The sequence below is a fragment of the Citrus clementina genome, unplaced genomic scaffold, assembly GCF_000493195.1.
Source record: "Citrus clementina cultivar Clemenules unplaced genomic scaffold, Citrus_clementina_v1.0 scaffold_8, whole genome shotgun sequence".
Classification (NCBI taxonomy): Eukaryota; Viridiplantae; Streptophyta; class Magnoliopsida; order Sapindales; family Rutaceae; genus Citrus; species Citrus x clementina.
The window spans coordinates 7,066,601-7,082,508 of record NW_006262022.1 but is presented as its reverse complement, the minus strand read 5'-3'; the positions used below and the strand labels follow the sequence as shown (position 1 = coordinate 7,082,508).

Below are 15,908 nucleotides of genomic sequence, written 5' to 3'. Positions count from 1 at the left end.
TTGTCATTTCGTAATCTATTTTGTATCCTTATTCATGTTAACAAAATATACATGAAATTACAACTCTTTCATTTGGCACCATTAATCAAAATTTATAGGAATTGTTTGTTTTACCAAGAGGAACGCTTTATATTTGGAGATTGTATCAATATTATTTTTTCTTGTCCAGATTTTGTGAACAAAACGTCCACATGAGTGTAGAATTTATTTTGGTTTGCTTTCTCTTTAATATATTATATTATATTATATATATATAGCGCTAATAAGCGAGTTGAATTCTTGTTTGCGTAGATGGAGTAAAGGGTAAGTGTTGACGACACGAGTACTTACTTGAGTAATTTGTGGTTGGTGAATGACTATAGACAGGCGTTTGCATGCAAAACGTGAGCTTTTGGTTGTGATGATTTGTGTGCAGGGTTGCTGCCATATACGAACATATAATTTCATGGGAAAAGTTTGGTGACTGTGTGAATTTGGACAACCACCGTACTCTCTATCATCAAGTTATAAATACACACACTACGGCTAGGGCGTTGTTTCACAAATTTCCCAGGCCCCTTGAAGATCATCACCATTAGAATGATCATCATCACCGTTTTCTTGATCAAAACATTCAAGGACACCATTTGATAAGCAATTAAATGATCGATGACATGCTATGAATTGCAGGCTGCAGCATCGATATATATCCCTCTCCCTCCAGATGTTGTCAATTATGTTCAAGTTCTGTATATATGTATGTTGAATGTGCTACTAGCTGGCTACTAATTTCTTTTCTTCTTGGTAATATATATGTTGTGTCAGTGTGTTTGCTTCAGTGCTTGTGCCCATGTAGGGACTTGGGAGGGACTGCATTATAAATAAACTTGTGTTCTTTCCATACTAATATATTTTTCTCCTCCTCCTCCTCCTCCTCCTCCTCCTCCTCCTCCTCCTCCTCCTCCTCCTCCTCCTTCCTCCTCCTCCTCCTCCTCCTCCTCCTCCTCCTCCTCCTCCTCCTCCTCCTCCTCCCCTCCTCCTCCTCCTCCTCCTCCTCCTTCTTCTTCTTCTACACTATTGAATGGCTTCAACTAAAAGGCAATGATGAATTAATACATGTATATTAACTGTGGAAAAGTCACATGTTTTCTATCCTATTTTTAAGGAAAAAAGATAGGGATAGAAAAAAAAAAAAAAGATAGGGATAGAATTTCAGTGTTTTGATAGAGTTTGTTTCCTAGTTTCTTGGTCTGCAGTTAGTTGTTTACTTTCCTACTAGTGCACGTTATGTAGTTTAGAATCTATATATGTATTATGTAATCCTATTGTAAAGAATAAGAAAATGAGATACATATTTCTTCAATAATTTTCTCATGGTATTAGAGCCGCTCTTTGATTCTTGGGTTTAGTTTTCAATTCTATTTGAATACTAATGTCAAAGAATAGCGACCAAGAAACTTCTGAGTTATCTTCAGAGCAGTTGCAACGGCATCTACAACCATCAAGTTATGTTTCTAATGATAGTCCATCACTTCAGATCACAACCCATAAATTGAATGGTCAAAATTTTCTTCAGTGGTCCCAATCTGTGAAGATGTTTATCAGAGGTAAATGGAAGATTGGTTACCTTACTGGTTCAATTAAAGAACCAACTGAAGACGACCCAAAGTTTCAAACTTGGGATGCTGACAACTCAATGATCATGTCATGGTTAGTGAATTCAATGGAACAAGAAATAGGTCAAACTTACTTGTTTCTGCCAACAGCAAAAGATTTGTGGGATGTTGTCACTGAGACCTATTCTGATTTGGGAAATTCTGCTCAGATTTATGATCTAAAAACCAGAATTCGAGAAACCAAACAAGGTAGTCAAGGAGTGACTAAATACTACAATATTTTGAAGGGCTTATGGCAAGAGTTAGATCAGTACTATGATGGCGAGTGGGAATGTGCTGCTGATAGTGCTAAATACAAGAAGATGTTAGAAAAAGAGCGTGTATTTGAATTCTTAGCAGGTTTGAGTTCAGACCTTGATGAAGTTCGTGGGCGAGTACTTGGCAAGGAACCTCTTCCTTCTACCAGGGAAGTGTTTTCTTATGTAAGAAGAGAGGAAAGTAGAAAGAATGTGATGATGGGAGGTTCTTCAGCAGAGAACTCAGCCTTGATCTCTGTTACACCAGAAGCTCCATTGGTTGGTGGAATAAAAAGCCTGAAGAAGAGTGATGAGAAGGATAGAGTTTGGTGTGATTATTGCCATAAGCCAAGACATACCAGAGATGCATGTTGGAAGCTTCATGGAAAACCTCCAAATCTGAAAAACAATAAATTCTCTGGTAAACATAGTCGTGGTTTCCAAGTTGTTGGGGAGAATCAGCCGACAACCAATACTGGAGAAACCGAATCTCAACTCTTCACTAAAGAGCAGTTAGAGCAACTGTACAGGTTTCTAAATCAGTCACAATCTCTCCCAAATCCTTCATCCTTTAGTTCTTTAGCCCAAAAAGGTAATAATTTCACTACTTTAGGAGTTGTTTATGAGAAACAAGATCCATGGATCATCGATTCAGGAGCAACCGATCATATGACCAGCCATTCTAAATTATTTTCTTCATATATTCCATGTTCTGGTAGTCAAAAAATTAAAATTGCTGATGGTTCACTATCTTCCGTAGCAGGAAAAGGATCTATTCCTATCTCCACAAATTTGGTGTTAACATATGTTCTTCATGTTCCTAATTTGTCTTGTAATCTTTTATTTATTAGCAAAATTACCAAGGATCTTCATTGCATTGCTAAATTCTCTCCTTCCTATCTTGAATTTCAAGACATGTGTTCGGGGAAGAAGATTGGCAGTGCTAGAGAGGTAGATGGTTTGTACTACTTCGAGGAGGATGTTAGTTTGTGTGGAGAAGCTCAGGCAGCAAATAATAAAGTAACTTTCTCTATTGAAGATGAAATAATGTTGTGGCATCTCCGATTAGGTCATCCTAGTTTTTCTTATTTACAACATTTGTTTCCTTTACTGTTCAAGAATAAAAATCCTTCTTTGTTTCAGTGTGAAATTTGTGTATTGTCCAAACATCATCGTGCATCTTTTCCTTTACAGCCGTATAAAAAATCTGCACCTTTTTCTCTTATACACAGTGATATTTAGGGACCCTCACGTGTTACAAACATTTCGGGGGCTAAATGGTTCATAACTTTTATTGATGACCACACTCGTGTTTGTTGGGTGTACTTGCTTAAAGAAAAATCAGAAACTACAACAGTTTTTAAAACCTTTCATACCATGATTCAAACACAATTTCAAGCAAAAATCCAAGTCTTTAGAACTGATAATGGGAGAGAATATTTTGCTACTGCCCTTGGTCATTATTTCATGGAAAATGGCATTGTGCACCAATCCTCTTGTGTAGATACTCCTCAGCAAAATGGTGTTGCTGAACGAAAAAATCGACACCTATTAGAAGTTGCACGCTCTCTTATGTTCACAAATAGAGTGCCAAAACAGTTTTGGGGTGAAGCCATTCTCACAGCATCATACTTGATAAATCGTATGCCTACCCGAATCTTTAATTTTCAGTCTCCATTAAATGTTTTCACAAAATTCTATCCCTATGCTAAGGTTTTCACATCTTTACCACCAAAGATTTTTGGGTGCATTGCTTTTGTTCACGTTCATAAACAGAACAGAAGCAAACTTGATCCTAGGGCTTTAAAATGTGTATTTCTTGGCTATTCTCCTACTCGAAAAGGCTACAAATGTTATGATCCATTGTCTAAAAAATTCTTCGTCACAATGGATGTTACATTTTTTGAAAATAGGTCTTTCCTTCCCAAAACTTCTCTTCAGGGGGAGGATCATACTCAGGAAGATCATTTTTGGGAATTATCTCTTCCAATGCCTATTATGTCTTGTGTACCTCCTGTTCCTTCTACAATGCCATCAATTGTGAATAATGAAAAATCATTAGAGAGAGTTCCAGAACCAGAGCTTCAAGTCTACACACGACGGAATTCGAAAAGGTTAAATCATCATTCCTCTCCTCACTGCCAAGACTCGGATCCAAACACAGGCAACTTGGAACTTGTAGGTAACATTCATTCTAATCCTATTTCAGAATCTGTTTTAGAAACTACAAATGATCTAGATGTTCCAATTGCACAACGGAAAGGAACTAGGTCTTGTACTCTTCATCCAATTTCTAAGTATGTGTCATATCATAGATTATCTCCATTTTTTAGAGCTTTTACAGCTAACCTGTCTGTTATAGCAATTCCAAAATCTGTACAAGATGCTCTTTCTATTCCAGAATGGAGAGATGCTGTGTATGCAGAGATGAGAGCTCTAGAAAAAAACAAAACTTGGGAACTAGTCAAGTTACCAGAAGGAAAAAAACCAGTGGGTTGCAAGTGGATTTTTACAGTTAAATACAGAGCAGATGGGTCACTTGAGCGGTATAAAGCTAGGCTCGTCGCGAAAGGTTTTACACAAACATACGGCATTGACTACCAAGAAACATTTGCTCCCGTGGCAAAGATGAATTCCATTCGGGTTTTGTTGTCTCTTGCAGCAAGCCTAGGTTGGCAACTACAACAGTTAGATCTTAAGAATGCGTTCCTTAATGGAGAGCTTGAAGAGGAGGTATATATGGATCTACCACCAGGTTTTGAGAATGAATATGGTATTGAAAAAGTGTGCAAGCTGAAGAGATCACTTTACGGCTTAAAACAATCTCCTCGAGCTTGGTTTGACAGATTTACGAAATCTGTTTATAGCTTTGGCTATTTACAGAGTCAAGCAGATCATACAATGTTTTTTAAACACTTCACTGATGGTAGTGTTGTGATCGTCATTGTATATGTAGACGATATCATCTTGACTGGAAGCAATGTAATAGAAATGGAAAATCTCAAGAAGGTTCTTGCTAGAGAATTTGAGATGAAGGATCTTGGATCCTTAAGATACTTTTTGGGCATGGAAATTGCAAGATCCAGTAAAGGCATTTTTGTCTCTCAAAGGAAATATACTTTAGACTTGCTCAAGGAAACTGGCATGTTGGGATGCAAACCTGGAGACACTCCTATTGATCCTTATCACAAATTGGGATATGCAATTGAAGGAAAATCAGTGGATAGAGAAAGTTACCAAAGGTTGGTTGGTAAGTTGATATACTTGTCTCATACTAGGCCAGACATAGCCTTTGCAGTAAGTGTTATTAGTCAATTTATGCACTCTCCATGTAAAGAGCACTTGGAAGCTGTTTACAAGGTTCTCAAGTACCTGAAAAAAACTCCAGGAAAAGGTCTGTTATTCAAGAAAAATAACAATCTGCAAGTTGAAGTATATACTGATGCAGATTGGGCTGGATCTGTTATTGATAGAAGGTCAACTTCAGGGTATTGCACATTTGTGGGAGGAAACTTGGTAACTTAGAGGAGTAAGAAGCAATCAGTGGTTGCAAGAAGCAGTGCCGAAGCTGAATTTAAAGCAGTAGCACATGGTATTTGTGAACTTTTGTGGTTAAATAAGCTACTTGAAGAATTGAAGATTATTATTGATGTTCCTATGAAGTTGTATTGTGACAACAAGGCAGCAATAAACATTGCTCATAACCCTGTTCATCATGACAGAACTAAACATGTTGAAGTGGATCGTCATTTTATCAAGGAGAAAATAGAAAGTGGTTTGATATGCATGACCTTTGTTCCAACAACAAAGCAGCTAGCCGATATTCTTACTAAAGGACTTCTTAAATCAAGCTTTGAGTCACTAACTAGCAAGCTGGGAATGATTGATATCTTCGAACCAGCTTGAGGGGGAGTGTGGAAAAGTCACATGTTTTCTATCCTATTTTTAAGGAAAAAAGATAGGGATAGAAAAAAAAAAGATAGGGATAGAATTTCAGTTTTTTGATAGAGTTTGTTTCCTAGTTTCTTGGTCTGCAGTTAGTTGTGCACGTTATGTAGTTTAGAATCTATATATGTATTATGTAATCCTATTGTAAAGAATAAGAAAATGAGATACATATTTCTTCAATAATTTTCTCATTAACTAATAGGCAAGAACCAATCTCACCATTTTTTTAAGCACACTGGTATTGTCTTGAGAGAAAGTATTTGATTGGTTAGACAAGAGGATACGTAAACTTTAATTAATTAAAATTTTTAATGATTTTAATAAATAAAATTATTGTTACAATCCAGCTTCACCAAAAGGCATCCTAAATGCACCTAAATGCACTTACTTGCAGGTTTATAACAAAAATTTAAACCAAGTAAAGGCCACTGAAATTCAAAGCTAGAAAAATATAAGAGTAAAGCCTCCAACACGCCTTTTAAACTCTTAAGAAATCCCACTTTTTAATAAAATTTTAAAAAAGACATAAAATTTCAATAAAATTTTAATTAAATTTCATATAATTTAGAATAAATTTTGTATACATTTTTCGTCATAAATTTATTGTTATTATAATTTATTTCTTCATTGTTAAAAATTATTTTGACTTTATCAATAAAATTAATTATATCACATATTAAGATTAGAAATAGTAAGTTTGCACGAGTTTGTGAAGACTTGTTAGTTTAATTAAATTCATATTTATCCTTTATATAATTTTCAGTACAATATAATTACGATCACATAAGTGAAGTGTTATAAGAATTATACTTAAAATAAAAGTGAAGTGTTATAATTACGATCACACTCTCGTTTAGTGTTGCACTAGCTCTTTGTGAACCCTTCATTAATAAAAAATAAATAAAATAAAATTGGCAATCAACACCACGCTCGGGCTTAGCCACATATCCGGCCTATTTGTTATTCCTCCTAGAATAGGATCCCGTAAAAAAGAACATATGAACAAAAGTCAAAACTTGTAATTTTGTAAAAAAATTAGGGAGTAAAATAATATTTCATTCATCAAATAAAAATAGCCATACGAGTCGGAATCGAATATATGAGTCGATTTTTCAATGTGCTAGGCTGCTAGCTCTTTCTTATTTCTTTATCTTCGACTTCGGCGCAGACCCACAAGAAGGAAAAGCATGACAAAGCATCATATGGCGTTGCGTCCTGGTTCCTACTCCGGCACCAGCTCCCTCTGGTAATTCCATTTTTATCTTCTTTTAATCCATGTATGTAATTTTTTTTCAATTCAATATTTTCTTTGTTTTGTTTTATATACGATGGGATGGAGTTCTTATGAATTGTTATTGAAAGATCATTTATTTTCTGATCTGAATTTTTGAGTAATAATAATAGGTTGCTCTGGTTTCGGCTTTTTCGCTCGGTCTCGTTTATGGGAACACTAAGCTCAAGTACCTCAAGGTACAATCATGCTTTGCTTCAACCTTTGTTCTTAATTTGTGCTTTAGTTTGTTTGTAACTGAAAATGATGGGGACTAAACTGCCTCTTTTTTTTTATTATTTGGTTTAGATAACGAATTTATTCTGGCTTCTTGCTGTGTATTTAGCTAATGTTAACAATTTGATTAGAATGTATAGTGCTTTGTTTTAATTTTTTTTTTTTTTTGTTTTCACCAAACGGGGCTCACCGCTTCATGGTGCTGCCCGCATCGTTAACGAATGGTTATTCTAGTATTAGTTTATGCTATCCGCAAAATATTTTTTTGGTGCAACTTATAAAATTATTTGTAATTTTGTGTAAAATTTGAAATTAATAAACAGTAGTTTTCTTGTTCTTGTAAGTTTTACATCCTTACTTAAAGTTAGTCCATGCATTATTAGTCAGTAGATGTGAGGGTTTAGTTGGGTTGATATATTTATTTTCCTGCCTAAGTACAACAAATGGATGATCATTTTCCCTTGAAAATGCTTATCTGATACTTTTTCTTTTTAAAAACGTTTAGTCGAAGGGAAAGTCTCTCAACATAGTTTAAACTTTTTAATTTTGTTCCACGAGTAGTTCTTCGACTTATTTTTCTCCCAGGAACTGCGGGATAGTGATGCTTCAGAAATTTCATAACTTATGCGACAGGACAATGTTTACAAGATTAGAAATCCAGAACCCATTTGTCTCATTGTTTAGATTTTTTTCTTTTGGAGCCTTATTCACAAAACCGATCACCAACTGTAGAACCAAAAACTGTCCAACATAATGTGGAATTTTTCGGGATTTAAACAGCAAACCCGCAAATTCAGTTCCCCCATTTGAAGCGGCCATTAAACTGAAAAATCAGTATCTTCATTTGGGGTTGTTAAATTCATTATGGCATATGCTAATAGCCATGCATTTAGTTATGTGCCTCAAGTTGTAAGGGAGCAAAGAGAAGAGAAAAAATAGTTTAACCAATTGGAAACAAGGGTGTAATTAGGCCTGCTGAGCCGTATGTATGTGGTGTCTGTGGAAGGAGTTTTTATGATGATGTCAAACTTGTTAATTATTTTATGCAAATTTATGAGTGTAAACATAAAAAGAGGTTGAATGTTGAATCAAATAGAATCAGCCAGAGGGAAGAGAGTGCATTGGGTCGGCAAGTATTCAATTAAGATGGAGAAATATAAAAGGGCTGCAAGGGCAGTTTTGACTCCAGAAGTGGGTAATGGTTTGATAGGTGAGTTGAAAAGAGGGGGGCTTTGGGTCAGGACAGCGTCAGATAAGCCACAAGCTACTGATGTTTTGTTAAGGAATCATTTGGTGATAACGCACAAAAGAAGGATTGAGTATTTGGTTGTTGTGTCGGATGATTCAGATTTTGTGGAGGTTTTGTTGGAGGCAAATTTAAGGTGTCTTAAGACGGTAGTTGTGGGGGACATAAATGATGGGGCATTGAAGAGAATTTCTTATGCTTGTTTTTCTTGGTGGGATATATTAATGGGGAAGGCAAGAAAGGAAGCCGTATCGGTTGTTGGCAAATGGAAGGACGGAGATGTTTTGAAGAGGTTGGAGTGGACTTATGATCCAGAGGTGGAGAAGAAAGCACTTGATTGGGATGATGGGACCGAGGGTGCAGATGTTGATGATATAACTCTTGCCAGTGATGCAGATTTTATCCAGAAGGAAGATGGTGGTGCTTTGATGGAAGCTGGATTCTTCTGATGCAGAAGCCACTTCAGAACAATTGTGCTAAAGACGGTTGCTGGTAATATGTTTGACATATTCTGTGGCTAGTTAAAGTTCCCTTACAATTTCTGGCTAGCACTTCTGGAAGTTGTAATACCTGAAAGCATGAAATAATTGTTCCTTGTACCAAACAAAGTTATATTTATATCGCTTCCAATTTTTTTCCATATATGTTGCTGCTGAGAATTAAAAAGATTGTATTTGGCTTTACGGTATATTACATAAAACTTTGTCGAACTTTTCCAAAATAAATCTTGCAAAATTTTGATTAAAAAACTAGGAAAATATAAAGCAGAGTCTTTAATAGGCTAGTGGATGGCAACATTTGCAGGTTAGGTGTATTTTTTATCTTGAATTATACAGTCCATCTTCCAGTTGAAGATTTCTTGCAGCAAGAGGCACAGTTGACGAAGTAATGGCAGTGGCACTGTGGCAGTGACCAATGTGATCGTGCTGCGTTTTCATTTGATAGAGTTTACCCAGAAAAGGGGGAGAAGTAAAGAGATTCACAGGTATGGTTGCTCTTTTTACTCTTGTTTTATTTTCTTCACAGGCAGTGTTGGAGAGTAGTTTTTGTTGCATGCTACTGGATTTGTGCTGCAAGAATAATCATATCTTGTTACGCAACATTTGCACAGTCACAAGTCACAACTTAGCTTCAGTGAAATCCCGTAGCCAATCTTTACAATTATTATTTTTTCAATATCTTTTCAATTGCTTTGGCGTCATTCCAACAATACAAAACAAATGTAAGCAATATTCGGGTTTCAGATGGGTTGATATATTTTATGAGATTGATTTAACATTATTTTTCTAAATAGCAATGCAAGAAAAATTCAAAATGTAAAAACAATGTTACGGTTATTTTATATCTTTAAAGGAACAAATATTGCCAAATTCTATTTATTACAGATCAAAATTTAGTTAAGGAGTCGCAATGAAAAAAATAATTGATTATGACAGTTTAAGATTTGATGAAAATTAAGTGTTAAATAAAAATAAAAAATTAATTGTTAACTTAAAACGAAAAAAAAAACTCAGAAGTGTGTTTTCGTATTCGCGTGCAATTTGAGGCAGTGCATGCTTAATGTAGAGATTGCCATTACTCATATTAATGAGTGACGTGGAGCTGTAACACACGTCGTGTCATTGTTTGGACCATGTTCACCCGAAAACTTTAGACCCTTCCATGCTTTAGGTCGCAACATCTTTGTCAAAGAGTCTTGTAGTGTCCTACATCAAATTTAAGGGAGGGCCTAAGTCACAGTTTTAGGTGGGGCCAATGTTACTGTTGTGAGAGGCACAAGTTACTTTAAACGTAACTTAGCGCCAATTCAAATTTAAGGGTGCCTTTGTTTTTTTCTTCAAATGTTTTTTTTATATTTTATGTCATAATATAGAAATTTATGATTAATTTTAGTCAATATTAAATTTGTTTTGGTCATTTGTATTAAAATAATATTGTCTGAAAAAAATATAAACTAAATTATATGTGGCACCCATTTCTTTTGTTTTATTTAAATTATTATGAAACTTTAAATGCAAAAAAAAAAAAAGGCACGTAGATCCATCACAATTATCATACAAATAAAACAACCAAAAAAAAAGTTACCCAGGTAATAAAATAGTATTGTTTGAAAAAATTATAAAATAAATTATATGTGAGACTATTTCTTTTGTCTTGTTTAAATTATTATGAAATTTTAAAGGGCGATTACCAATTTCTCCCCTATAGTAATCAACATATACCATTTTCTTCCTTACTGTTTTTATAATGGCCAAAAACCCCATGACAGCATAAGTTTACAATATTACCCTTATTTTCAACTACTTTTTTATTTATATTTATTATAAATTAAATAAATCACATGAATAGAAACTAAATAAAAAATTAAATATGAAAAACAAGAAATATATGTTTTGATATGAGCAAAAAAATTAATAATAAATTTTTTTCTTGTACTTATTTATTTTGTGAAAATTTCTTATAATAAATATATAAGAAAATTATTATAAAATGATAAAAAATTATTATAAGAAAACTTGAATGACAAATAAAAATTTATTATAAAATAAATAATAAAATATTTTGCCTATACTTTTTACATTTAATTTTAAAATATTACAAAATGTTTATTATAAGAAAATGTTCACAAAATAAATAATTACAAGAAAAAAAATATTATTATTATTTTGCTCATATCAAAACATATATTTCTTATTTTTAATACTTAATTTTTTTATTTAGTTTCTATTCATGTAATTTATAATAAATGTAAATAAAAAGTAGCTAAAAATAAGGGTAATATTGTAAACTTATGGTGTCAGGGGGGTTTTTGGCCATTATGAAAACAACAGGGGGATACATGGTATATGTTGATTACTGTATGGGGGAAAGTGGCAATTCCCCAATTTTAAATACAAAAGAAAGGCATGTAGATTTAGGATGGCAATGGGCACCATCCACAGCAAGTTTGTCATTACCAAACTTAAACCCGCACAAAATTTAAATTACCAAATTCATCCACATCAGGTTTTAATTTTTTTAAAAACAAATCCACCCACAGCGGGTTTTGGCAATTACCAAACTCACAATAGTATATGACGGATTTTTTGCGGGTTTATATATTTAAAATTATAAATGTTCAATGTATAAATTTACAATAATAACCTCAAATTCCACATAACATACTCAATTTTAAATTTATCCAATGTAAATGAAAAATTAAAATTCCAACATCAATCTAACATAAATTCTTAAATTTAAGTATAAAATACACAAATCCTTTAAAAAAAATCACAAACTAGTATCTAAAAATAATAATTATATTTCATATTATCATTCAACACAAGCTCCAAGAGAAAGATATTTATTTAATTCACCACCATTAACACCCATCCAACATGATGCCTAATGATTAAAATTAATATTTTTCAAAGAATAATACTTTTTAAATATTAATTCAATGAAAAAAATTATAATAATGAAATAATTCATGCATTAAGTTAAAAGAAAATAGACCATACAAAAACACTTTAGTTATTTGACACCTTACATAATTGTATTATTTTCTTTATATATTTTTTAGATTTAAATATTTTTAATTAAAATTAAATTAAAAATATTTTCAAAAAAAATATTGCGGGTCTAGTGGGTATCCATACGGGTATCCGCCAGATATTGAGCTAATACCAAACCTACCCTCATCCAAGTGCGGGTTTCAATTTGTAATACCAAATCCGCCTGCAACCTGTAACATTATCCATAGCGGGCGGATTTGACAGGTAGATTTGGACGAATTTGTGAGTTTGCAGGCGCAATTTTCATCCTTACGTAGATCCATGTAATTATTGTATAAATAAAACAACAACAAAAAAGTCACCTACGTATTAAAATAGTATAGTTTGAAAAATTTTTTAAATAAATTATGTGTGAGACCGATTTTTTTGTCTTGTTTTAATTATTATGAGATTTTAAAAGCAAAAGAAAGGCACGTAGGTCCATGTAATTATCATACAAATAAAACAACAACAAAAAACGCTCAGGTATTAAAATAATATTGTTTGAAAAATTATACAATCAATTATATGTGAGACCCATTTCTTTGTCTTACTTAAATTATTAAGAAATTTTAAATGAAAAAAAAAAAAAGGCACGCAGGTCCATGATAATTATCATACAAATAAAACAACAAAAAATGTCGGCCAGGTGCACTTACAAGGCAAAAGTGGTCGGAAACCCACAACAAAGGCTACGACTGCCATGCACTGGATCTATTAAAAGATCGCATGTAATAAAATATTTTTAAAAAAATATAGACCACTGGATTTGATGCTTTGTACAATCAGCGGCTGGAAGTTGTTTTGAAATAATTCAGAGTTTGCAGGCAGCTGCCAGCAACTTCATGTTGGAGGTGTTCAAATTTTAATTTAATCCGCGCAATCCGCTAATTCGTAGAAATTTGATGCATAAAAATCTAATTTATAGATTGATGGATTACATTAGATTAAAATTAAAAATCTACAGTTGATGAATTGGATATGAATTTACTTTTATAAATTCGTAAAATTCTGCGAATCTGTAAAAAAAATATATTTATTTATTTAATAAAAAATTAAACTTGTAAATATGGCATTATACTTATTAATAAATAAATAAGTTAAAATATAGTTACATTAACACCATTATTATAGTTTATCCAATAATAATATAAAATAAAGTAATTAAATAAAAAATATAGCTTTCTAAGTAGTTATTTTTTATATATTGATCTAAACAAATGATATTTTTTTTCTTTTTAGTGTATTATATTTTGAAATTTTGAATTTATTTTTAACTTTATTTAGAAAATTAATTTATTTAAATGTTATTTAATTTTGAATTTGATCGGCAGTAAAATTATTTTTATATTAATTTTTCTATTTAATTAGTTCATAGATAGGACATAATTAAAAAAAGGAAAAATATCCACCGTCCACCTGATTTTGACAACTTTTTCAAAAATACACAAATCCTAATTTTTTTAGCTGCGCTCCACCTGAACTTATAATTTTTTTCACATTTCCACCTCCGTCTGCAAACCGTCAAGACGTTGCTGACGTCATAAGGCTAAAATGATAATTTCACTTGGGCTTAAAAAACGACGTCGTTTAAGATCTGTAATAAGCAAAAAAAAAAGTTATTTCAGTTTCAAGAACCCAAACAAAAGCTTTGATAAACTCGAAGCTCAAAGCTTAATTATTCTCTGGTCTCTACTCACCACATTCGCATTCATGGCTGCACAAGACACACAAATTGAGAGCGAAAATAAAGACTCAAAAGAACCCAAAAACCTGTTCGCACACTTTACAAACTTATTATTTTCTGCTCCAATATTTAATAATAAGCAAGAGAGAAATAAAAGTGAAGGTGAAGAAAGAGAAGCTGCAGAAGCAAGCAAGAAACGAGAGATGGTGAAATTTTCGGATCCTAAGCCGATTGCTCCGCCGCCGATGAAGCTCGAGGTTGAAGATTCTGAGCAGAATCCTGCTGCCCGCTACTTGGTGATTAATCTTCTTTATCAATTAATTAATTTTAGTTCTTTATGCATGACTGAGGACCAATAAATAATAAACTCTTTTTTTCTGAATTTTTATTGTTGTTTTTACATATCACATGCATGAAAGAAACGCCCTCCACACCTGCTAACAGTAATAAACTAATATTTTATACAAATAAAAATTTTATTATTAAGGGTTATATATATAATTTAATGTAGGCAAAAATAGACTTAAATTATTTTTATTTGTTTTTGTAAACAAAATTATATAATTAATAATTATGAAGACGCCACAGTCCACACTGCTTTCTCCGCCGCTTCAAAACTTGCTTTTAAAAAAATAAAAAAAAAGAAAGAAAAAGCAAAGGCAAAGCCAAAATCTTCTACTCTGAAAGTGATTGACCGTAGTCATGGCGGAAAACACAAAAATTGCTTCCAGTCCCAGAAAACAAGAAAACAAAAGCATACTCTCGCTGTTGCCGAAATTCCAACTCAATCGCCCTTTCTTCTTTAATCAGCAACCTAAGAAAGCAGAAGAAACTGTTGTTTCTAAAGGGACTGCCAAAACGTCAACGGTTAGTGAAGCCGATGACGGTAATGCTAGGAGTGTGAAGCCGAGCTTGGCTAGGTTTCCGGACGCCACGCGTCCGATTCTTCCGCCGCCGATTGAGCTTGAGGCCAAAGAGCCCGCCAGGCGGACTTCCAATCCTATCGTTCTCTGGCAGGTTCGCTTTCTTCCGTCTGTTCCTGTTTGGTTCCCGAGAAAATGTGGGGTCCTTTTGTGTTGCGAGATTGCGAGATTTTATAATATTTGTTTAAAAAATAAAATTTTTGAAAGGATTTAAAGATTTTTAGTCTTTATTTAGGGCTACAATACTCACAAAGCTAATATTTTAAAGTTTATTTAGGATAAATATGTAATTTTTTATTTTTGGGGTTAAAGAGTAATTTGGATAAAATTCCGTTAGTTTTATTGACGGTTTACAGGCGGAGGTGGAAATGTAAAAAAAATTATAAGTTCAGATAGAGTGTAGCTAAAAAAATTAAAATTTGTGTATTTTTAAAAAAATAGACAAAATCAAGTGAACGGTGGATATTTTTCCTTAATTATAATACAAATTAAACAACAACTCAAAAGTTTAAAAAAAAAAAAAGGTACCCGGCGCAGTTGACAACGCAAAAGTTGTCGAAAACAACAAAATATTTGGTTGATCTTTACTTTTCTTCATTAAAAGTATACAATTTATTTTCACTAAATCTAAGAGCGTGTCAGAAAAAATAATCTACCAAAAAAATGACTTATCAAAAATAATATCATGCTAAGTGTAAGTGATTCCCTTTTATTTTCAAAATTAAAATAAAAAATGATGAGCTTTATTACTTACCAGTTGTCCCGCAGATTTTATTCAAGCTTGAAACATATTTCACATAAAAACTATTAGATTGCTAACAATGGACTAAATTAAAACACCAAAGAATCTCATTAAAAAGAGATTACATTAGCGACTAGACAATTAATAAAAAAATTTTGGGCTAAGCTGAGCCTTTATTTTTTTTCTGACGAGTGCAATTTTTTCTTAAAATTTTATCATTAAATTCTGGGTGTACCATTTTATACTATAAAATATAGATTTTATTCTATAAAGCGCATCAAAATGTCAAAACTATTCTTAATATTTTTTCTTCTCTCATCTTCTTCTTTCACCTTTTTTTTTTTATCTCGAAAACTCTTAATATCAAAAGAAAAAAAAATCTCTTGTACTACTATGAATTTATGATACTTTTGTATTAACTTGCTAGAATC

At 32.8% G+C, this 15,908-nt stretch overlaps 1 protein-coding gene across 4 annotated transcripts; it reads left to right on the top strand.

Moving 5' to 3' along the window:
* Positions 1-6,911: 6,911 nt before the first annotated feature.
* Positions 6,912-9,830, top strand: LOC18034637. 4 transcript variants are annotated; one of them, XR_002903992.1, is made up of 3 exons: positions 6,912-7,085; positions 7,244-7,309; positions 9,397-9,830. XR_002903992.1 is itself a non-coding variant. In XM_024178323.1 (3 exons), exon 2 carries the CDS (start codon positions 8,427-8,429, stop codon positions 9,039-9,041), a length of 615 nt encoding a protein of 204 aa, XP_024034091.1. In that variant the 5' UTR covers positions 6,912-7,085; positions 7,244-8,426; the 3' UTR covers positions 9,042-9,084; positions 9,397-9,830. The 4 variants fall into 4 exon arrangements, 3 of the variants coding, with proteins under 3 accessions (XP_024034091.1, XP_024034093.1, XP_024034086.1); XM_024178323.1 differs by having other exon boundaries at positions 7,244-9,084; XM_024178325.1 differs by lacking the exon at positions 9,397-9,830 and adding an exon at positions 8,443-9,265.
* The last annotated feature ends 6,078 nt before the right edge of the window (positions 9,831-15,908 follow it).

What these genes read in the sequence shown, in the direction of transcription:
- LOC18034637 (XM_024178323.1), top strand. Translation starts at nt 8,427, where the DNA reads ATGTTGAATCAAATAGAATCAGCCAGAGGGAAGAGAGTGCATTGGGTC.